The following is a 23540-nucleotide window of genomic DNA, read 5'->3' on the forward strand; positions in this document are numbered from 1 at the left end:
GACCTGAGAGAGGAGACTATTGTATCGTTCTCTACTAAGTCTTTTGAGCTTCGCCTTGTGCTTAATCAACAGACCTCTGATGGTGCACTTGTGTGCTTCCCAGATGGTAGTGGCTTTTAGTTGCTCGGAGGCGTTGATTTGGAAGAATTCAGTCAGGGCTTTTCGAATTTCTAATTGAAATATCGGGTCTGCCAGAAGCGTATCATCTAGCTTCCACACAAAGGGGGTGATCGGAACCGTGGGCCATTGTATTGAGCAACTCACCGGGGCATGATCCGACCAGGTGATCGCAGAGATGTTGCTACTCCTAGTGATTATGAGTCCTGTAGAGTCAGTGAACAGGTAATCGATCCTAGAGTATTTCCGGTGCGGGTGGGAATAAAAGGTGTAATTTTTCAGCTGTGGGTGGTGTGTGCGCCATATATCATGTAGTGCTAATTCTGCTAATATAGCGGTTATGCGCCTCCGTACTTTCTGAGGGGCGCTTGAGATGCCGTTCGAGGTGTCAAGCATGGGGTCTAGTGCCGCGTTTAGGTCCCCACCAAGGAGGAGGACGCCGGTCCGAAGTTCCATTATTTTACTAGAGACCTTCTGAAAGAAGAGGTGCTGGGATGTGTTAGGGCAGTAGACATTGACCAGTGTTATGGGCCTACCATATAGAGTGCCAGTTAGGAGCAAACACCTACCCTCAGGGTCTCTGTGAATCTGTGTCATCTGGAAGGGTATACCTTCGCGAAAGAGGATTCCTACCCCATTCCTTTTGTGTGGGCTCGAGGCGAAGTATGCAGTCGGGTAATGTCGACTGATCCACTGAGGCTCGTGTGCAGTCGAAAAGTGGGTTTCTTGTAGGTAAATTATGTCTCCCCCCATTCTCTGTAAGTCCCTTAACACTATGGAACGCTTGTTGGGGCTGTTCAGTCCTTTCGCGTTTATGGAGATAAGCTCCAAAGGGTGGGCTTGACAGGGACGTTGCATCTTGTTGTGGGGTAGATCCAGGCCAATAATAGGGAGAGAGGGGGAGTTGTCTGAGATAAGATCCCGAGGAGGTGTGCACAGGTGGGTGGGAAGCGGAGTAGGGCGCACGACAAGAGGGGTAGGCGGGCACAGGGAGGGGAGCTGACAGGGAATGGGAAGAAAGGGGAAAAAAAAAAAAAGGGGGGTAAGGGAGAGACGAGGAAGGGTGAAGAGTGGCGAAGAGAGTATGTGTAAAAGGGTTAGTTCAAGTACAGAAGAGGGTCCTTCTTAAGATGGGTATAGGGTGCTCTACTAAAAGTTTGCAACCTATGTAACAGTACAAGGGTGAGAGGAGGACAAGGTGGGGGAACCAGGAGAAAAAGGGAGAGAGAGGAAGGAATAAAGAAAGAGAGAAATAGAAAAAAAGAGGTTTTTGCAATAAACAACAATATAATCAAGTTTTATATTTTACAGTGCAATATCAATATCAACTACTAAACCAAACAGGGGTAGTTGTCCCTGTATACCTTGCCAGAATCATAAACATATAAATAACTTTTGTAACTAGGAATGATCTAAGTGTGTTAATAGTAAGTACTTGTGGTAGGGGAACCTTGGGGGCATCTTTAACTAGATTGCCTATCTGTACTATTGTCCCCTACTACCCTTAAATTTAGGCGTGTGCATGTCTGTGCGATAGTCTAATGATGTTTGCCCATCCCATCCTATGTCGGATCCTTCTCGTGGGTAACAGACTGAGGAAGCATGTGTCACATGATCTAGTGGGGTGTAATGTTCTTAGAGCGTGAAGTAGCTTATTATGTGTTATGCTGGGGTTTCGGCCTTCTGAGAGACACTCCATATGTGGCTTATTTAGCTGTTGTGCTATTCTATGTGTATAACCCTGTATTCTTAAGGAATTATAATAAAACACTCTGACACTCAAACAGGTTATTGGTGCTTTGTGGTTCCTACTTCTCTACTTATCGTTCCATTACTATTCTAAAGTTAAATGCCCTTGAAGTGGTCTACCTGGCTATGTATATCGTTAGGGGGGCTCTGGCATTTTTCCCACTTAAATGGATGTATCACATTCCGTCCCAATTAGAGGGTATAACTTTTCATACATAACAAATATCGGGTGCATAGTTAGAGTGACATGCAACATTGCTTCCTATAACATTATTCTAACATGAGGCTGAGTGGTAGGTTAAGGCTAAACATTGGTACAAAGTTCCACCTTGTAGGCAAAATGTCTCTGCAAGGCCTGTTGTCCAAATGTCCTGTGTGATTTAAAGAGTCTATGGAACAGCATATATTATAGTTACAATTATACAAATAAACATACGACCTTAATGCTCTTCAGCTTCAGTCCAGGGATCAAGGACCTTGTGTGAGATGGTTATCTCACTGATGCCAGTGACAAGAGGTGGACTCATTTAGGGCAGTAGGGGTATGGATACCATACCAAGGACACCTATGGAAAGAGTGGGTTCTTCTGCTCATATTTGGTGAGCGTCATCCTGATTTCTGTGGTTTGGAGCAGCCTCCCCCTCTCTAGGTGGTCTGATGTCGAGCCCCAGTGCTTGCACAAAGCCTGGGATATCCTCCGGGGTTTTCAGGGTGTGGGTGGTGTTGTTGATGATATCCGTGTGATTGCATAATGTGTGCTTGGTCATTTGCTTGTGCTAGGTTCTGCTGCCCTGTGTTATCTTGTGCGGGCTTGTTAGAGGGATCTGCAGCTATCAAAAAGTTCTCCATCACTGATGAATGCGTTCCCTTTTGGGGTTTGTTAGTCTTTTTACTTGTCATGTTGCTATAAAGCAATGCTATTGCAGAGTGCTTTCTGTGTGGCCCTGTTTTCAAATCAGCGTGTCCGGCTGACTACTATATTGATTTAATCTGGGCACAGGGAGTCTCTCTTTTGTTCAAGTTAGGGGTGAGGCATTATATCCCTTCTGCTATGTTGTAGGACCAGAGCTTATAAGGGGGAGTTTTAATGGGCAATAGACAGTTCTGACTTATATTCCCCTAATGCAGTGTGTATGGTGTGTGCCCGGCTTACACGAGGTTCTGCAGTCCCCAGCGTGTGTTGTTCTTACCCCTGTTTAAGGTCAGCGTGATCCAGGTAAAAGGCTCCCCTCGAAGGGATCTCCCGCGCCAGTCCTCCGTTAAGGCCCACCTCTCCAATTTCTCCGGTCGGCCACGTAAGTGCGGCCTTCTGCATGTGGCAATCCCCAATCACGGTGTGAAGTAAGGAGTTGTCAGAGGGGGAGCTCCGTGTAGTGTGGTCTCATTCGTTTCGCGATCTCCCCGTACAGGCCTACCCAGCCAGGATCACCGGGTAACCACGTGGGTGCGGCCTGTCGGTTCTCGGCCAGAACGTGGTGAGCTGTAGCTGTTGTCAGGAGTGCAGGTATGCTGCCGTTAGTGGTCTCAGCTAAGCTGGCGGATCCCGGGGGTGCTCCGCATGTGTGATGTCTCTTAGTTTACAGCAGGGCTCAGTCTGTTAGAGGGTGGTTGGCGCGCTGCTCGGCCTGTGTTGCTGCCTGTTTGTGTCGGCACCTCCGCTCTGCTAATCGCTGCTTTCCAGGACCTGACCGGTAGTAAGCTTTGGGTCAGTGGAGCTTTCCAAAGTACTTTTTGTTGGAATTTAGCTAAATGATCATCCCTAGTTTTGGCAAGGTATACTCAGGACCACGGAGCACTAACAGATTGCAGCCATTCCGTTCAGTGGCTAGGCTCCGCCCCCACCCCTCAAGAATGTTTTATGGGCTGCCCATGTGGAGATGGGATTGATAGTAGATCCAGTGTTAATGTCCCAATAGTGTGCCATTTGTTGTGTTATATTCTTTTTAACTATGGGGTCCTTTAAACAAATTGGGTCAAATGTCCATGATTTGGTTCTCCCAGTGTTTTGTAAATTGCCTAGATGTAACTGTACTATTGAATGGTCTGACCAGACACATGTATCGCTGCTGCATTCAAGGCAGGTTGTAAAGCTTGGCTAATGTAAATGTAGTCTAGTTTTGTATACGTTTTGTGGGCCGCTGAAAAGTATGTGGTGTCTGTAGTGTCGCCATATGTCGCCCAAGAATCTATAAGTGCGTGTCAGTCATGGCGTGGTAATGTTGCTTAAAATCTTTGGTCCAGTATTTGGGGATTTGCCCCTTCAGGAAATGTTTCCTGAAGAAAAAGTACCTTTGCCTTCAGGGACCTGTGCTGTTCTACGTTTTACATCAGAGTTAAGACCTCTAACATGTGATATTAAATTGATTGTCCAAGAATCCATCTATTCTAATGTGTAAATGCCCTTATGTTTATTATGGAATCTCCATAGTACTGTTATCAATTTATAGTTCCTACCAGTCTCCCGTCTAGGATATCTGAAACTCGGTCGTCTAGGTTGTAGAAAAAAAGTGGTACTTTTGCTTACTCTCCTCCTCATTTGAAATGACACTTTTAAGCAATCTAAACAGACAAAAACAGTTAGTGACCACGAAGGTAAAACATTCTTACTGCATGAATCAATCCATACATTATCAGTTAAACTAATTAAACAAGAACACAATAACTCATAACATTTTGTAGATTGTATATATAAGCTAAGGACATGTAATAGTTACGATATTTTAATAGTAGAATAAAGAAAAAGAAAAACCAAAACAAGAATAAACTCTTGTAGGGCATCTAAACGCTCCAGGAGTCACTTCACACATTAACCCCTAATGAAAATATCCTACACAGGTGTATCTGTCATTTGAAAAAGGGGTGGTAACAGGGTCATTTTGTTCCTGACCCTTTTTATAAGGTTAACAATATGTGGTTTTCATGTGTTATCCGTTCACCATCTTATTAATTAGACTCTACTATGTAGTTATTTCTCATACCCAAGAGTCCGCTACTATTTCCAACGGTATCGGCCCTAGTAGCTTGTTAGGTGTGCTCTAATGCAGTGATTTGCAACCTCCTTTCTTTTTTTTTTTTTTTTTTTTTTTTTTTTTTTACATTAAAAAAAAAAAATCCTGTGGCACACCACCATCCCAAAATTTTACAAAATCACACATTGTAGCCTAATACAGGATATATATACAGTGTGTATATGTGTGTGTGTGTGTGTGTGTGTATATATGTATATATATATATATATATATATATATATATATATATATATATATATATATATATATATATATATATATATATATATATATATATATATATATATTTAGCCCCTTCTTCAGACATACAAAGATACACTGTACTGCCATGCCTCCTACAAACTATACATGACATATTGACATTCATTCACAAACAATCATAATAATTGTCTGTGAATGAATGTCAATCTCATGGTTGTAAATGATGCCTGATGAGCCTGTCACATACCTCCCAATATTTCAAAATTTGAAAGAGGGACACCCCCGCACTGTTGTCAGTCTGCCAAGGCACACCTGATGATCTCTCGCGGCACACTGGTTGAAAAACACTGCTCTAATGGGTCTATGAAAACGGTCAACCACCCTATAAAACATCAATACCCTGACATCATAAAGTATAACCCATATGGGGAACGTTCGAAAAGGTATACTTAACAACATCGTTATATAGATGTCCATAATAAACATCTGATCCCTTCCTCCTTAGGGAAATCCAGGAATAACAGAAAGGAAGTCTCGGAATTAGAGTCAGTTTTTCAATATGTTTTTAGAGGAGACTTTGGTCCAATTCTGTTTCTGCGGTCTTCCTGTTGGTGCTCTAGAGCAAATCCCAGCCTCTGTGTTAGATTCTGCAGGGAACTCAGGAGGATCCAATCTAAGATATTTAGAAATTTCCGGCGTATCTGCAGCTTCTTTGATGGTAAAGACCTTGTTATGTTGAATGTGCAAAGTGAACGGGAATCCCATCTATAAGTGATCTGATTCTTGCGGAGAAGAGCTGTGAGGGGTCTCAAAGTCCACCTTTTTTGCAGGGTCTGCACACATAGATCTTGGTATATCTGTATTACTGAGCCCTGAAACTTATATGTGGGATTACTCCTTGCCGCTGACAAAATAGTTTCCCTGTCTGGATATCGCAGCATCCGCACAATCACATCTCTTGGTGGAGCGTCTCCTCTGGGCTTAGTTCTCAATGCCCAATGTGCTCTTTCTATAGGGAATGCTTTGTGACCTGGTGCATCGGTGATATTGTGGAACAGGCGTAGCAAATACCCGTCTAATTCCATGTTGCCTATTGATTCAGGAACTCCTTTCAGCCGTAGGTTGCATCTTCGGCTCCTATTCTCTAAATCTTCCATTTCTTTTACAAGATACGATGAGTCCACGGATTTCATCCTTGTGGGATATCGCCTCCTGGTCAGCAGGAGGAGGCAAAGAGCTCCACAGCAGAGCTGTATATATAGCTCCTCCCACCCCAGTCATTCTCTTTGCCTGTGTTAGTGATAGGAAGAGGTAAAGTGAGGTGTTAGTTTAGATTCTTCAATCAAGAGTTTTTTATTTTTAAATGGTGCCAAAGTGTACTATTTTACTATAGAGCAGCCTCTGGAATTATATGGGAACTGGTGGGGTTTTAGCTTCCCATAATTGTGCTGCTCTTCTGTGGATGGTCTTAGAGAATGTTAACTAAGACCTTTCTTCCTTCACAGGACCTCAGGAGGAAGAGTGGACCTCTTGACACTGAAATTATCATGCTGTTCTTCAGCATGGAGGTAAGTGCAGTCTTTTATTTCTGGGGCTCTGCAGCATATCTCAGAACTGACTGTACTCTGCCTTTTCTATTAGGGGCTATGGGCTAGAGGGCTTCCCTTCAACAGTATGTAGGCTATCATTAATTTAGAGAGAATGTGAACCGACATACTGCTTATTTCTCCAGACACTCTGGCATTTCAGAACTTAGCCTAGAAGCGCTGGGATATTTATGTTGGTATGCATCTGAACTGTAAGGGCATTGCTCTATTTAATTTTATTGTTCATAGAGATGGCTGACGCTGGAGTTGGGGAAGTGTTTTTTACTGGACCCCGGTACATGGTGGTACTTTAATTGTTTTTGCCGGGTGTTTTTCGCCCACAAAGGGCGGGGCTTGGTGTTCGCGCGCTTAGCCGCGCAGTTACTACTCGACTGAGTTCCGGTTGGCAGCGTCTCCTCACGGCTCCTAAGCCCGCTTGTTGCAATATCTTACAAGCGATTTTAGGTGCGCCGTCCTATAGGAGATAATATTGGTCACGTGGAGGCAGGTGGGAGCCGCAGCGGTGAGGTGAATGCTTTATTTTTCTGGAATACCAGTGTGTTATTTGTCTAAGGCTCACATGCAGGTAGTGTGGGGTATCAATTAAACAGCTTAATCTCTGCCCATTTATATATCTGGCTTTAATTCAGAAGGTGTTTTTTTTTTTTTTTTTTTTTTTTTTTTTTAAGACACAATGCACCAATTTTTTTTATTTTAAGTTCATTGGACTGATTTTTATCAATATATTATCAGTAACTTGACCAAGCTTGCCTTTTTGCTTATGTTATCATTGATGACATTGAACAAAGTACCTGTCCTATGTGTTTAGATGCCATTGTGGAACCCCCTGTTACGCTTTGTCCCTCATGTTTTGAGAGGGCCTTACAGTGTAAAGAGCAAATTTTCTTTAATAAAGATATATCTAAGGAATGTTCTCGGACTGATGAGATTCAGGGTATGCCGTGTTCTTCAACTGCGTCTGCTTCATTCACTCTGCAGGATATGGCTGCAGTTATGTCATCCACTCTTTCAGAAGTTTTATCTAAGTTGCCAGTGTTACAAGGAAAATGCAGTAGGAAAGAGGCCCATGTGGTCCCTACGACTTCTGATGCTTTTGAATTGGGGGGGGGGGGGGAATGGAGGCTCTGTCTGAGGGGGAACTTTCTGACTCAGGAAGTACATTGCCCCAGACATATTCGGACGTGATGTCTTTCAGGTTTAAGGTTGAACACCTCAGCCTGTTGCTAAGTGAGGTTTTGGTGACTCTGGACGACTGACTCTTTTGTGGTCTCTCCAGAGAAATTGAGTAAGATGGACAGATATTTGGAGGTTCCTTCTTATTCTGACGTTTTTCCGGTTCCTAAGAGCATTTTGGAAATTATTGCTAGGGAATGGGAAAGACCGGGTATCCCGTTCTCCCCTTCCCCTATTTTTAAGAAAATGTACCCTATAGCTGACACCGTTCGAGATTCTAGGCAGACGATCCCTAAGGTGGAGGGAGCTATCTACCTTGGCTAAGCGTACGACTATCCCTATCGAGGACCGTTGTGCTTTCAAAGACCCCATGGATAAGAAGTTTGGAGGGTCTTCTCAAAAAAACTATATGTTCATCAAGGGTTTCTATTGCAACCGACGGCCTGCATTGTATCAGTCACAACTGCGGCTGCTTTTTGGTTTGACGCTCTTTAGAAGAAATACAGGATAGAATTAAGGCCCTTAAACTGGCTAATTATTTTATTACGCATGCCTCCTTTCAGATCACCAAACTGGCGGCTAAGAGTTCAGGATTCTCCATCTTAGCACGAAGTGCCTTATGGTTAAAATCTTGGTCTGCGGATGAGTCCTCTAAATCCAAGCTCTTGGCTATTCCTTTCAAGGGAAAGACCCTGTTTGGGCCTGACTTGAAAGAGATCATTTAAACTGAATAGGGAAATAAGATGTGTTCACGAAGCTCGCTCCTTTCCCTGTCCAGGGACATACATACTGATTTGCTGCTTAGAAGTCCTTCACAATGAGATGTGGCTACTGAGGAACTTTTGAGGTAAAATATCATATTTTTTTTTATTTTTTTTTTTTTTTTTTTTTTACTTTACATAGAGATGTTCAGTAGTTATTTTCTAGTCTTTTTACAGCTATGATGCATAACTTTAAAGTGTTTCAACATTTTGGTATCATGGCCCTTTTATGGTCTGGGCATTTCAGACTAAAACTTCCCCAAAAGACCAGAGCATTTTTGCCATCACTTCATTCAAAAAAAATAGACCCTTTTTTTTTATATTTACCTATCCAATTTTCTTTTGGTATCATTTATTGAAGTAGCAGCAATGAACTAATGGTGTCTAACTGAACACATGGGTGAGCCCATGAGTATGTATGTATCAATGCCATTTTTTTTTTTGACCGAGTACAAATAAATAAATATATATATATATATATATATATATATATATATATATATATATATAATTTTTTTTTTTTTTTTTTCTTCAAATACTTACCGATACCAAATTCCGATACTTCTTCTTCTTTTATGTCATGACAGTTTACCAAGCACAATACAGACTAATGATTTAATATCGCTTTTTTATAATTATGAACTGTAATTTAAAAGACATTTTGAAATAATAAAACGGTTTTATTTGATTGTTGTCACAAAGTTCACAGTACATGTTTATAAATAAAAATATTACAATAAAATATATTAATAAAAATAAATAACAGCTGCAGCAACTGGGGCTGGAAAGCTACAATTTGTTGTAGGGTGCCTATATAACATCAATCTGACATTTGTATTTAATACAAAGTAATATAATTTAATTCTGAAAAAAACATTGGGAAAGGAGTGTCCCAGTAATCCCCTTTGAGAAAAATTGGGTATTTGCATTCTACTGACTCAACAGAAAATAGGGCTGGTCTTTATATTCCCAGTCCAGCCCTGGCTAAGATTGTTACTCAGATTACAGTAGGTTTTGAGCATAATTGTGCAATATGAGAACTAGCAGTATAACAGGCAATCTAGCAATTAGAATCAATTTTCAGTTAGTGGCAAGTTCTCAGTAAGGAACAGAAGCATCTCTGGATGTTCAGCTTATGTCGGTTTCTGCTATCGGTAAGGATGTTTGACGCTAAGCTGAACAGTCTTTCACTTTTCACACTACTGCATGGGGCAGAAAGATATTTTTGGCTATTTAATCTCAGTTTATTAACTTCCCAGTACTTCAGGGGTTTGTCTAAATGAGGTACAGTGATCTCTACCAGGTAGGCTTCCAGCTGTATAGTAGCAGCTTTTGGAACACTGCTCTCAGACGTACAATTATACAAATAACAGCAATTTGTTGGGGGGGGCGGAGCTTGGCCGCACAGGGAGATGGCCGACTAGACTAACAGCTCCTAGGCCCCACTACCAAGACCAAACAAATACCGCCTAAAAAAACCTCACAGATATAGCCCAAACAGAGCACTATAGATGTGCCCAAGTTACAGTGACAAGCACTGCTGAAGGAGGGTCACGAAAGAGTTAACTACCCCATAGAAACGAGCAGACCGGGAGCGGAGAGGCACATAGCGCAGAAGATCGCAACTGGGGAGAGAAGACAGACTAAAGAGGAGGTGGGTGAACACAACGAGCACTCACTGAGGTTAAGCAGCAAACCGGGTACACCACGTGAGCGGAGAAGAGGAGCGGAGCACAGAGACTGGGAGGCCGCAAGGCAGAACAAGCTCGATCAGTTTAGCGCAGACGTGCGCATCAGTACACTGGCTCACACACAGCTAAAAGAAGGTGAGGTTAAGCCCCAATAACTGTGGGGAGGCACTGGGCAGTGTAAAAGGTGCAAAAGTCACTACCAGGGGGATATAAAAGTTATAAGAGGTACAGGCTGTATAAATAAACAGCAAAAAAAAAAAAAACGCAACAGACTGTTAACCTCCATAAGGCCCAGGATAATCACACCGGAAAACAAATTAGTTAAATAAAAAAATAAAAAAAAAACTGCAGACGTAGACTGTTCCTGAAAATAAAAGCAGCTAAATTACAAATTAAAGTAAGCACGCAGAGAGATAACCAGACCTAACAGAGATTATAAGAACAGCAGGGCCACTAGATATATACAGCACTCTAAATAAAAGAACACAGAGCCAAGCACTGAACATAAAATATTATATAAGAAATAGGCAGAGTCTGACATATCACAATCACATGTGAGGGTCATGCCAGGACGCAGAACTAACAAGCCCGAATTACACGGCAAGACTAAACCAATACAGCAGTATTTAAAGACACAGGATTCAGCCAGCAGCACACAGAAGATGGACCCTGCAAAGAGCCCAGAACAAACGGATAAACATCTGCCCTACACCGTGCCGAGTGCCCCCCAGCTGCTGACCAAAGAGGACATTAACTCATTATGTACAAAGGAAGATATCAGAGATAATGGGGGAAGTAAAAACATGGTTTGGAGAACTGAAAAAAGATATAACAAAGGTGAACAACAGAGTCTCAGCATTAGAAGAATTCCACAATACAACCAGCAACGATGTCCATCATATATCAAAACTGGTATATGACCAACAAGAAACAATACATCACTTGCTGGATAAAGTAGAGGATTTGGATAATAGGGGCAGGCGCAATAATCTATGCATACGTGGCATACCTGAGTCAGTATTACCATCTGCTATAGAGGGATGCCTACAGGATTTGTTTCACACTATAAAAGGAACAAATAGCGCACAAGATGTGAAGATTGAAAGGGCACTGAGAGCAAAACCACCGCCCAAGGCGCCACCTAGGGACATAATCTTGAAACTACTAAATTACAAAGACAAAGAAGATATCCTTAGGCATGCAAGACAGAAGCAGAAGATAATGCACGCTGGAAACCCTATCCAGGTCTTTGCAGACCTGAGCCCCACAACGCTACAGAAGAGAAGAGAGCTGCAGTTCATAACATCAGTTCTGAGAGAGCAAAATATACCATATAGGAGGGGCTTCCCAGTGAGCATAATAGCCACGAAAGGAAGCACTACTGCAGTATTCAAGAATTTGGATGATCTACCACACTTCAATGAGAACCTAAAGATCAAAATTCCGGACCCAGAAGAGGGTCAACATAACATTGGGGGTACCACGTGCGACAAGGAATAAACAGAAAGATCCACAAGGTGATAGCACAAGTACACACCCGGACAAAGACTCTCAAGACACAGTTACCAAAGAGAATTGACTCTTTAAGCGGTTGGGCTATATCGACAGGACAAAATATTGAGAAGAGGCAACAGGTCGTATGTTAATATTGTTTAATTCAAAGACATTATAGTTTGGGTCTGGTAGTGGGGATACTACCCTTTGAATAGAATTAATTGTTATAATAGTTAAAATTAACAACTATCAGTTATTTGATATCTAGCAATAGTACGTTATAATACTAAAGGTTGTTTAGACCATAAAATTACTTGTGTTCTACAGATTGTTATTCAGTAGGATATATACATCTGTTTGCATGAAACCTTATTGCATTTGTATGTCAACATCTTGTATGCAGTTATACAGCTAGTTAGCATAGTCATCTTAGGCAGGCACACGTTCCATCAATACCAACGACACAAGGGGGATACTCACATAATGGCAACTAACACACAACCTCATTTTTACAACAGTGAACGTCAGGGGCCTGAACAGTCCAGAAAAAAGATCAATGGTTTTTAGAGACCTGTATAAAACAATGGGTGACGTCTTATTTATCCAAGAGACGCATTTAAAAAAGGCAGGGAACCGAAGATTTTAAGTCATAAATACAGGACAGCATACCTAGCCTCAGGAAACACCAAGAAAGGAGGGGTGGGAATCCTTCTCAAAAACTCACTTCAGTTTCAAGCTACACACATAGAGAGACAGAGGAGCGAGATACCTGATCGTAGTAGGCCTACTATTTAACAAACCGGTGACATTTGTTAATGTGTACTTACCAAATAGAGACCAACATCACACATTTAAAACTGTATTCCAAACACTGCTGGTACAAGCCAAGGGCACCATGTTTCTAGGAGGGGACTTCAATCTACCGCTAGACCCCAAAATGGATACATCCACGGGAACCTCTAGCACCACTAAAAGAGTGATCAGAGCAGTGAACAACATACAACAATTAAGACTCCACAATGCGTGGAGAGCACTCAGTCCTGCCTTAAAGGACTATACATTATTTTCCCACCCACATTGCTCATACACGAGAATAGATTACATCCTTACAGATCAAGTAGGCCTGGCTATGGTCACAGATACCAAAATATTACAGATTACATGGTCAGATCATGCACCAGTGCAGTGTTGAGTGGCCGGACATCCCGCACAGACCATACATTTGGAGGTTAGACGAATATATATTATAGAAAACCCTATAGTTAAGGAGAGAGTGGGTACAGCCTTACGCAACTATTTTAGAGAAAATAAAGAGGGAATCGCCCCAACCAGTATATGGGAGGCACATAAATATGTGATACGAGGAGAGTTGATGGAACTTAAGGCTAGGGACAAAAGAGATAAAAGGCAATATTTGAACTCCACATTAGCACAGTTGGGATACTGGGAGAAAAAACATAAATCGGATCCACGGGACGTCACCACATTAACCTTACTAATACAAAACAGACCCTTAAAAATTACCTTACAAAAGAACTTCAGCATAAATCAACTCTCCTGAAACAGAAGTATTTTGAGACGCAGGACAAACCAGGAACGTCGCTAGCTAGGGCTCTAAGGAGAAAACAATTAAACACACATGTACACACTATATCAGACAAACAAGGGCAAAAATGTAAAGATAGTAAGAGCATAGCCGAAGTGTTTCGGCAGTATTACACAACACTATACAATATACAAGACAAAGCAACACCTTAAGACATAGAGACATATCTAGCAGAGCTTGACCTCCCTACCTTAGAAAAAGAAGAAGCAGATGTATTAGACCTCCCCATCACCATAGATGAAATTACAAAAGCCATACAGGCAATGCCGAGTGGAAAAAGCCCAGGCCCAGATGGCCTTAGTATGAGGTACTATAAGAAATATTCAGACCAGCTAGTGACGCCCCTGGCAAAATTATATAACTCGTTCACACCTAAAACAGGCTTTACTGTAAACATGCTAGAGGCCCATATAACTGTTCTACCGAAACCGGGAAAGGACCCAGACAGGCCAGAACACTTTCGCCCGATATCATTGCTGAACTCTGATATCAAGATATTCGCCAAAATCCTAGCCACTAGAATAAACAGATATCTGCCTAAATTGATCAATACAGACCAAGTGGGGTTTGTACCGGGGAGGGAGGCACGGGATAACACCTTAAAGGCTCTACAGATCATTTCATATGTTAAAGCAAACAACATTCCGATGGCCATAGTCTCCACAGATGCCGAAAAGGCATTTGATAGGGTAAATTGGCGATTCTTAAAAGCAATTTTGCAAAAAATGAAATTCGCCTCCAAATTTTTAACTCAAATCTCACTATACTCACATCCCACAGCCAAAATAAAGGTAAACGGTCTCCTATCGGACAGATTACATATAGGGAATGGTACAAGACAGGGATGCCCGCTTTCCCCTTTGCTCTGACTATAGAGGCATTGGCGCAAAAGATAAGGATACGCAGATAACAGGGGTCACAGTAGTAGATTTGGAATACAAAATTAGCATTATATGCGGACGATGTTCTGCTCCTGTTGACAAATGTAGTAAACTCCTTACCAAGGGCACTAGAATCATTTCGGGAATTTGGACAGGTGTCCAATTTTCTAGTTAACACTGCTTAGTCAGAAATAATTAACGTGTCATATGATGATACGCTAGATCAGTTGGCCCCTGAATGCCCCTTAAAGAGACAATACATAAAATTAAAATACCTGGGCATATATTTAGTGGCAGACACAAAAACGTTTTTTCAAGCAAACTACAAAAAATTTGAAGAGGATTTATCAGCAGATCTATCTAGATGGAAAAATAAATCAATTTCGAATTAATGTAATCAAAATGAATGCCCTCCCCAGGATATTGTACTTACTATAGACAACGCCCATATACCTGCCACCTACATACATAAGCAAGATACAGTCGTTAATGGAACAATTTATATGGCAGGGTATTAGACCAAGGATAGTGAAACAAACAATGTACCTGCCAAGAGACAGAGGAGGACTAGGGGTCCCTAACATACAGACATATAAGATAGCTATATCCCTACACAGACTAATGGATTGGTGTACAAATAATATACACAAACAGAGTGGGTACAGCTGGACAGACACATTTTACGTCTAAATAACGTAGGACTGGCAGCTTGGACTCCCCACAAACAAAGGCCAGAGATGATTCAAAACTATCCTACTATGACTGAATTTTTTGCGACATGGGACAGACTGATTGCCACTTCTACAAATATATCTGGCATGCATTCTCCTATGCTCCCTATCTGTAACAATAAAGCACTACCTTGGAGTATCAAAGACACCTACACAGAGACAGGCGGACATATTAAACATAAGGTCATAGCAATGCTGTATCAAAACAATGGGATGAGGTCATTGGAAGATATTACGGAAAGAAACCCAGAAATAGGCCTGAATTGGTACTCATACACACAGCTGAGACACTTCATAGACACTCATCCACACAGACAACAACTACTAAGAAAACCCACACCATACGAGAGTTTATGCTGCCAGAATAACACAACGATTTCTATACTATATAAACAACTGTTGGTAGCGGACGAATACCAACTGCCATCATACACGAAGATATGGGAGACAGAATTAGGCATTAACATTACAACCAAAGATTGGCGTAAAGCCTTTCTAACTACCAAAACGTCATCTATATCTACGAGGGTACTTGAAACAAATTACAAATTCCTGACAAGATGGTACCTAACCCCCAGCAGACTACATAAGATTTACAAGACAACAAGCAAACTGTGCTGGAGGGCGTGCGGCGAGTTGGGGACCCCTACACATATATGGTGGAAATGTGACAGATTAGATACATTCTGGGTGGAGATAATAAAACAAATGACAGATATAGTAGGGAAACAGATTCCCAATGACCCACTAATTCTCTTTTACTTGGCACTTCCCAAACTGACTGATAATGTAACAAAAACACTGTTGATATTGCTCATTAATAGTGCTAAAATATTGATCCCAAGGCACTGGAAATCAGCCACAGTGCCCACGGAGGTAGAATGGAGGGCCCAAGTAGAACACTTATTAACAATGGAAAGATACCACCATCTTAAAGTAGGCACAGTGGAATCACATGAATTAATGGTGATGAGATGGAAACATGTTAATAATTACCTCACACACTAAATGTTAAATAAGAGTAAGAGTGCAATATCCTGATGAAGTATGAAATACCCACATTGGTACCATTGTTAAACCCTAAACAAGGGACCTAAGGGGGGTCAACACTGAAATATTAGGAGATAAGAAAGAAGAAGATTGAACATCGCCAACATCCCCCATGGCTATTGAATGTTTAAGGCCAAGTAAAAATTCTGTGGAATTAATAATATCCAGAATTATATTATATGATATATGCTTGTATGATGATGATGTATCACAATGTACGCATTCAAAATTTGTTGTCAAAACCTTTTTGTTTCAATAAAGCTTTATTAAAAAGGAAAATAAATAAATATTAAAGGTATACTAAACCCCAAAAAAAAGATAACAGCAATTTGTGTTGGCAGAACAGAAGTGAACAAGTTTTAATTAAGTCTCCACTCCAGCTTAAAATGAAATGGGAACATGCAGTTTGAAAAACGCCACAAGATGGTGTATGGGTAGGAAGTGGAGGTATCAGTTTAAGTATCAGTGCATTTGCACGATTACAAGTACTCATACAAATACTTAGTATCGGTGCAACCCTAATTTTATATATATGCACACACATTTATTTCACAGCCAAATACTAAAAATTGTTCACTTTCTCACTGAGATTATTTACAAACCGCTTGTGCAATCATGGCACAAATGTTTGTAAATGCATTTCTGTGATCCCCTTTTGTTCAGAAATAGCAGACGTATATGGCTTTAGCATTGCTTTTTGGTAATTAGAAGGCTGCTAATTGCAGCTGCGCACCATACTTGTATTATGCCCAGCAGTGAAGGTGTTAATTACGTAGTTTGTAGGGTTAATTTTAGCTTTATTGTATAGTTTACCCTCCTATCTGACATCCCTCTCATACAGCTCTCTTCCCTCCCCCATCCCCCCCCAATGGTCACCCCCATCTTAAGTACTGGCAGAAAGTCTGCCAGTATAAAAATAAGTCTTTTTAATTTTAAATATATTTTCTGCAGTGTGGGATCCCTCTCTACCTATTAGCTGCCATCTTAGGTACTGACAGCTGTCTGCCAGTACCCAGTTTTCCCACATTTGCCAATTTTTTTTTTTTTCCCTGTAGTGTAGCTGCCCCCCTCCAGCGATGGGCCACCCACCAACAATAGGCACCACCGCTGTCCGTCTTTCCATACTGCCCCACTCGTCGGGTGTGCAGAAATGGCGCAATCCCACTAGTTTTAGCAAAATCGCAGCAGAGAGGCCCTGGTTACAACGCTGGTCCTTAAGGGCTTAACGACCAGTGTCGTAGAGGGTACGGTGCTGGTCGTTGTGGTTAAAGTGATGCTTGATATTCAAGTTTTCATATAATTTTTTTTTTTTTTTAATTTTGCTGTGGATGAGAAATCGCATACTAACTATTTATGCAGGGCTTTAAACTTCAAAGTAGCCACAAGCTATTAAAAAACAAACAAAAGAAAACTAGTCTCTTGTCTATCTAAAAATGAGTAAACAAAAAGTTTTTATATCAAGGTCTCTTTAAAGGGGTAATTGCTTTATTTGCTGTATCTAAAAATCAATGGCTTTAATTTTAAATATTTTAATAGGGCTCATCCCCCATGAATTCATATCCCCGGTGTTCGTTCTCTTTCAGAATGTAGAGGTGTGTGTATGTGGTTGTGTTTTTTGTTTTTACATTTCTGGGGTTTGTTTTGTTTTTGTTGTTTGTTTGTTTTGTTTTTTTAAATTCTCTTTTTTTTTTTTTTTTTTGTGTACAGTCAGAAAACGAAAGAAGGATTCTGTTGAAGATGCTGAAAATATTATTCCAGAGAAAAGTGTTCTTAAAGCAAGAGCAACAGTAAGTCGATTTCAGTGTGTGTGGTAACTTTTGGAAATACTTGCTTGGGTTATCAATTGGTTAAGAACTATTGTAAGAGTTTGGATTTCCACTGGCGCTTATAAATTAAGCTAGGATTTATGCTACCATTATATGTGTAACTTATCTAAGTGAGATATTATAAGTGAATCTGATTTGTATCAGGTGAAAAAACAATAGTGTCTAAGTGTCTCAGACAACGGATATTTAGGATTTAAGTCCTATGTGTTGACTGGTATAAAATATTTTCTTAATATTTTTTGTTATATATAAAAAAATAATAATACTAAATCTGTAATTACAGATGGAGTGGATAGTGTTCGTGAATAGGTTATGAGGAGTAGATAAGTGTAAGTGAAGCTAGTGGCGATCCAATTAGCAGTGATTAGAAATGGATATAACTATATCCGAAAAATAAAGAAGGATGTAGAAGTGTGTAAAACTATTTTATTAAACTTAATTTACTGTCAACAATAAAACATTAGGATTAACTAAAAAATTAATGGCAAATAAAACAAATAAAAGCAAATAAAACAAGGGACGTCTCCCTAGGAATTTTTTCTCAGTATGTCGAGTGACTTGACAATATATGGTCTCTGAATATAACTTGATAAACAAAATGCCACCTTGGGATTAAAGCAAGCTGTAAGGTACCTTACAAATGTCTGTTGGAATCGTGTAAGTGCCGATGTTCTGTGAGCTTCCTTCTCAGTTTTGTTCCTTCGCGGCTTAGCGTGAGAAACAAACAAGCCTCCGTTCCTGATTGGTGGTTAGGGGTCACACCTCTCTTAGGATTGGCTGTGACTGTGCACGCTGGATGTTTAGCGTGTTCAGATGTAGGTGATCTTTTTCAAGATGTTTGAACTGCAGCTGTAAAAAACTTTTTTTTTCTGCACTTTGGTGTGCGGTGTTGGGGATCCACTGTTAGAAAGAAAAGCTTTGCTCCACTTTCTCGCTGATCAGATCCTTGGTCCTCCTTGTGGTTTTGGCTCCTAAATCATGAAAATTAGAGAGTCCACTTGAGGGGCTGGATCGCAGCTTTTAGGAGTTTGTAAGACTTTCTTTATACGTGGTTGTAGAAAAGTGGTAGTAGAAAAGTCTGGAGTAAAATCTACGTGTTTCACCCTCTGGGGCTTTATAAAGGAAGCTCACAGAACATCGGCACTTACACGATTCCCAACAGACATTTGTAAGGTACCTTACAGCTTGCTTTAATCCCAAGGTGGCATATTGTTTATCAAGTTATATTCAGAGACCATATATTGTCAAGTCACTCGACATACTGAGAAAAAATTCCTAGGGAGACGTCCCTTGTTTTATTTGTTTATTTGCCATTAATGTTTTAGTTAATCCTAATGTTTTATTGTTGACAGTAAATTTAGTTTAATAAAATAGTTTTATACACTTCTTCATCCTTTATTTTTCGGATATAGTTATATCCATTTCTAATCACTGCTAATTGGATCGCCACTAGCTTCACTTACACTTATCTACTCCTCATAACCTATTCACGAACACTATCCACTCCATCTGTAATTACAGATTTAGTATTATTTTTTTATATATAACAAAAAATATTAAGAAAATATTTTATACCAGTCAACACATAGGACTTAAATCCTAAATATCCGTTGTCTGAGACACTTAGACACTATTGTTTTTTTCACCTGATACAAATCAGATTCACTTATAATATCTCACTTAGATAAGTTACACATATAATGGTAGCATAAATCCTAGCTTAATTTATAAGCGCCAGTGGAAATCCAAACTCTTACAATTGTACTCAACCTAAACTACTGAGGAGGAGTAGTTTTCCCCATCCACCAGGCATACAGGATTTTTTAGTAAGCGCCAACCCTCTTTTCACTTTATCAATTGGTTAACCAATACCTACTGCTGCATTTGTTAATTTTTTTTTTTAACGACTACTGTTATCGTAGCATAATCTTTCTGTGCTTGGCACAAAGTTAATTTCATACTTTGTGACATCTTTGAAGTTATGTCCATTGTTGGTTTTAATTTAAAAAAAAAAAGTTTTATTTTTTTATTTCAATCACAATATGCTTATGTATGTTTTGTAAATCTTGCACATGCTCAGTTGGTGCCTCAGAAAGTGCATATAAGAAAAAGTGTGCATATTTAGATAATGGGTGTGAATTGAAAAGTTTTAAAAATTATGTTCTCTATCGGAATCGTGAAAGGGTTGACTTTAAATTATTAGTCACAATTTTTATTTATATGAATTGATGGTTGACAACTGTTTGTTAACTTTGCCCATAGAATATTGCCTTGATATTTGAAGAAAAACAAAATCCAGTATATTTATTTAAAACTAAAAATACCTTTTTGGAAATGTTTATGTGTTTGTATTCTTAGTGTCAATTCCTTATTTGTTCTCTGCTTTCATCAGGCCACAAAGAATGTGCCTCTTACAAGAAAAACAAGAAACCCTGCTGCAAATACAACCATCTCTACTAAACGGTAAGTTTCTTGTAAATTAAATATAGAAAAGAGATAATACAATTTAAAAGATAAGTATTTATATTGCGTGTATAGAAATTGATTTTAGTTATGGAATTAACCAGCAATTTTTTTTTTACATATTTATGCTTCATAACAAATATTGCAATTAAATATTTTTAGTCAATATGTAGTATTGACATTAAAGAGACACTGAACCCAATTTTTTTTTCTTCTGTGATTCAGATAGAGCATGCAATTTTAAGCAACTTTCTAATTTACTCCTATTAAATTTTCTTTGTTCTCTTACTATCTTTATTTGAAAAAAGGCATCTAAGCTATTTTTTCTTTTTAATGACACGGAGTCCACAGATCATCTTAATTACTATTGGGAATATCACTCCTTCCCAGCTGGAGGCGGCAGAGCACCACAGCAAAGCTGTTAAATATCACCTCTCAACCCAGTCATTCTCTTTGCCTACTTTAAGAGCAAGGAGGTGGTAAAGTAGGTGTTAGAAAAGTAGTACAAGATTGTGCTGCCTTTTCCTAGGGTGTAGCCGTAGTCCATATCAGTCTCTTCAGTAGAGCAGTGGTGGCTTTAGAGCAATGGGTTATAATTCTCACTGCCCCTCCCATATATGGATGCTGCCCTACCTCTGAAAACCTGAGGGATACTTACTCAGGACTTTCTTTTATTTCACAGGTCCATGTGAGGGAGAGGACCTCTCAAACCTGGGAACTGCCTTGCTGTCAGGCAGAATATGAGGTAAGTGCTGACTTTCTTTCTGGGGGATAAAAAGAAGACTCAGAAAAAGGTTGGGCACTTTATTATTAAATGGGACAGACCTCATTGTTAACAAAATCATAGATTCTCCTAGGAGCATAGGGGACATTTTGGGCAGCTTAGAAGCCAGGCACTGTGGCTAGTTCTAATAATAGCAGTGGTTCCACATCTCCCGGCGGTTCTATAACTTTAATAACCGACCAGGAGATTCCTTATTGACACGCCCACGATGGGAAGTACTCCAGGAAGCGGCAAGTGATTGTGCAATCTTTTTCCTTTCACTCCGCTCTATTGTAGGAAGGCTACTACGCATCTCTAAATCGTAGCTACATGTTAACACCGGAGGCCGTCATAACCGCCTTTTAACACCGGAGACCGATACTGCGACTGAATTCCAATTTGCGGGTAGATACGGCTCCTACTCAGAGGAGGTAGGCACCTCAGCAAAATGTTGCTGAGGAGTAGAGGTGTTTGCAGTGTTAAGCCTCTCTATACTAAATTTGCTTAAACGGAATAAAAAGTTAGTTTATTATTTAAAGGGACAGTAACGTTTTTTTATGCTTTTGCATTTTACTAATAAAATGTCATCCTTTTATATCAAATTGTTTAATTGTGTGTTAGAATGGACCAAGAGGCCTTACAAAGTGTCACTTGCTCTCTGTTTTGATGCCAATGTGGAACCACCAATCCCCTTTCTGTTCCTCCTGTATTGAGAGAACTTTAAGCTACAGGGATAGACTTTTTCTGAGCCAACATTTTCTAAGGAGGATGCTGTTCAGGAATCTAATGACAATGTTCAATATATGCTGCAGCTTTCTCCTCAAGTGTCCCAAATTTTACCGCCCTCACATGCAGTGCCCTGCGCTTCCTCTCTAGCTCCCGCTGGAGTTACTTTAAAAGACATTGCTTCTCTCATGTCTTCTGCAGTTTCAGATGCGTTGTCTGCTTTCCCAATGTTGCAGGGAAAGCGTAAGCGGAAAATCAGACATTCAGTAAGCGAGGTTTCTGATGCAGTTGTTGCCATTTCAGATGTCCCCTCACTGAGGAGGATAACGTAGTAGCATCTGAAGGTGAAATTTCGGATTCTGACAGTGTAATTCATCTTGCTGATACTGAGGTTGTATCCTTCAGGTTTAAGCTAGAGCACCTCTGTCTGTTACTTAATGGGGTTTTGGCTACATTGGATGACCGAGACTCCACGATATCTCCAAGATATCTAGTAAGCTGAACAAATATTTTGAGGTACCTTCCTCGATGGAGGTTTTTCCGGTACCAGACCGAGCTTCTGAGATAATTGCCAAGGAGTGGGAGAGACCGGGTATACCTTTTTTTTTTTTTTTCCCTCTCCAATAATTAAAAAGATGTTTCCCATAGCCGACTCGGTTAAGGAGGTTTGGCAAACAGTCCCTAAGGTGGAAGGAGCTGTTTCCACATTAGCTAAGACAACTACTATTCCTATAGAGGATAGTTGTGCTTTCAAAGATCCTATGGACAAATAATTAGAGGGGTTACTCAAAAAGATGTATGCACACCAGGGCTTACAATGGCAGCCAGCTGTGTGCATTGCTACCGTCACTAGTGCGTCGGCATATTGGTTTGATGTGTTGTCTGATGCTATCAGGACAAACTTCCCTGGATAAAATCCAGGATAGGATAAAAGCTCTTAAATTGGCTAATTCCTTTATTACGGATGCTTCCCTTCAAAGTTATCAAACTGGGAGCAAATATTTCAGGTTTCTCTGTTCTAGCTTGCAGAGACTTATGGTTAAAGCCTTGGTCTGCGGATGTATCCTCTAAGTCTAAGCTTTTAGCGATTCCTTACAAGGGGAAGACCTTGTTTGGACCGGGTTTGACGGAAATAATCTCTGATATTACGGGAGGTAAGGGTCATCTTCTCCCTCAGGATAAGAGAAACAAACAAAAGGGACGACAGAGTAATTCTTCCTCTTCTGCCTCCAAGCAGGAACAGTCTAAACCTTCATGGAGACCCAATCAGTCTTTGAATAAGGGAAAACAATCCAAGACGCCTGCTATTAAATCGAAGAAAGCATGAAAGGTCTGCCCCCGATCCGGGACCGGATCTTGAAGGGGGCAGACTTTCCTTTTTCGCTTGGGTTTGAGTTGTTCAGGATCCCTGGGCAGTAGAAATAGTGTCCCAGGGATACAACCTGGAATTCAAGAGTTTTCCTCCCTGTGGCAGGTTTCTGCTTTCAAGATTATCTGTAGACCAGACAAAAGAGAGGCATTCTTGCACTGTGTAGGAGACCTCTCTGACCTGGGAGTGATAGTTCCTGTTCCGATTCAGGAACAGGGTCTGGTATTTTATTCCAATCTGTTTGTGGTTCCCAAAAAAGAGGGAACCTTCAGGCCTATTTTAGATTTCAAGAGTCTAAACAAA

At 40.4% G+C, this 23540-nt stretch overlaps 1 protein-coding gene across 1 annotated transcript in view; it reads left to right on the forward strand.

Annotated features, from left to right (window-relative positions):
• Window positions 1-23540, forward strand: part of CDCA8 (cell division cycle associated 8) — a 121756-nt gene that overhangs the window by 13500 nt on the left and 84716 nt on the right. The window contains exons 6-7 of the mRNA XM_053707149.1: window positions 17798-17877; window positions 20309-20379. Coding sequence (XP_053563124.1) covers window positions 17798-17877; window positions 20309-20379 — 151 coding nt within the window. The remainder of the gene's footprint in view (window positions 1-17797; window positions 17878-20308; window positions 20380-23540) is intronic.

The sequence above is a fragment of the Bombina bombina genome, chromosome 3, assembly GCF_027579735.1.
Source record: "Bombina bombina isolate aBomBom1 chromosome 3, aBomBom1.pri, whole genome shotgun sequence".
In the NCBI taxonomy this organism is placed as follows: Eukaryota; Metazoa; Chordata; class Amphibia; order Anura; family Bombinatoridae; genus Bombina; species Bombina bombina.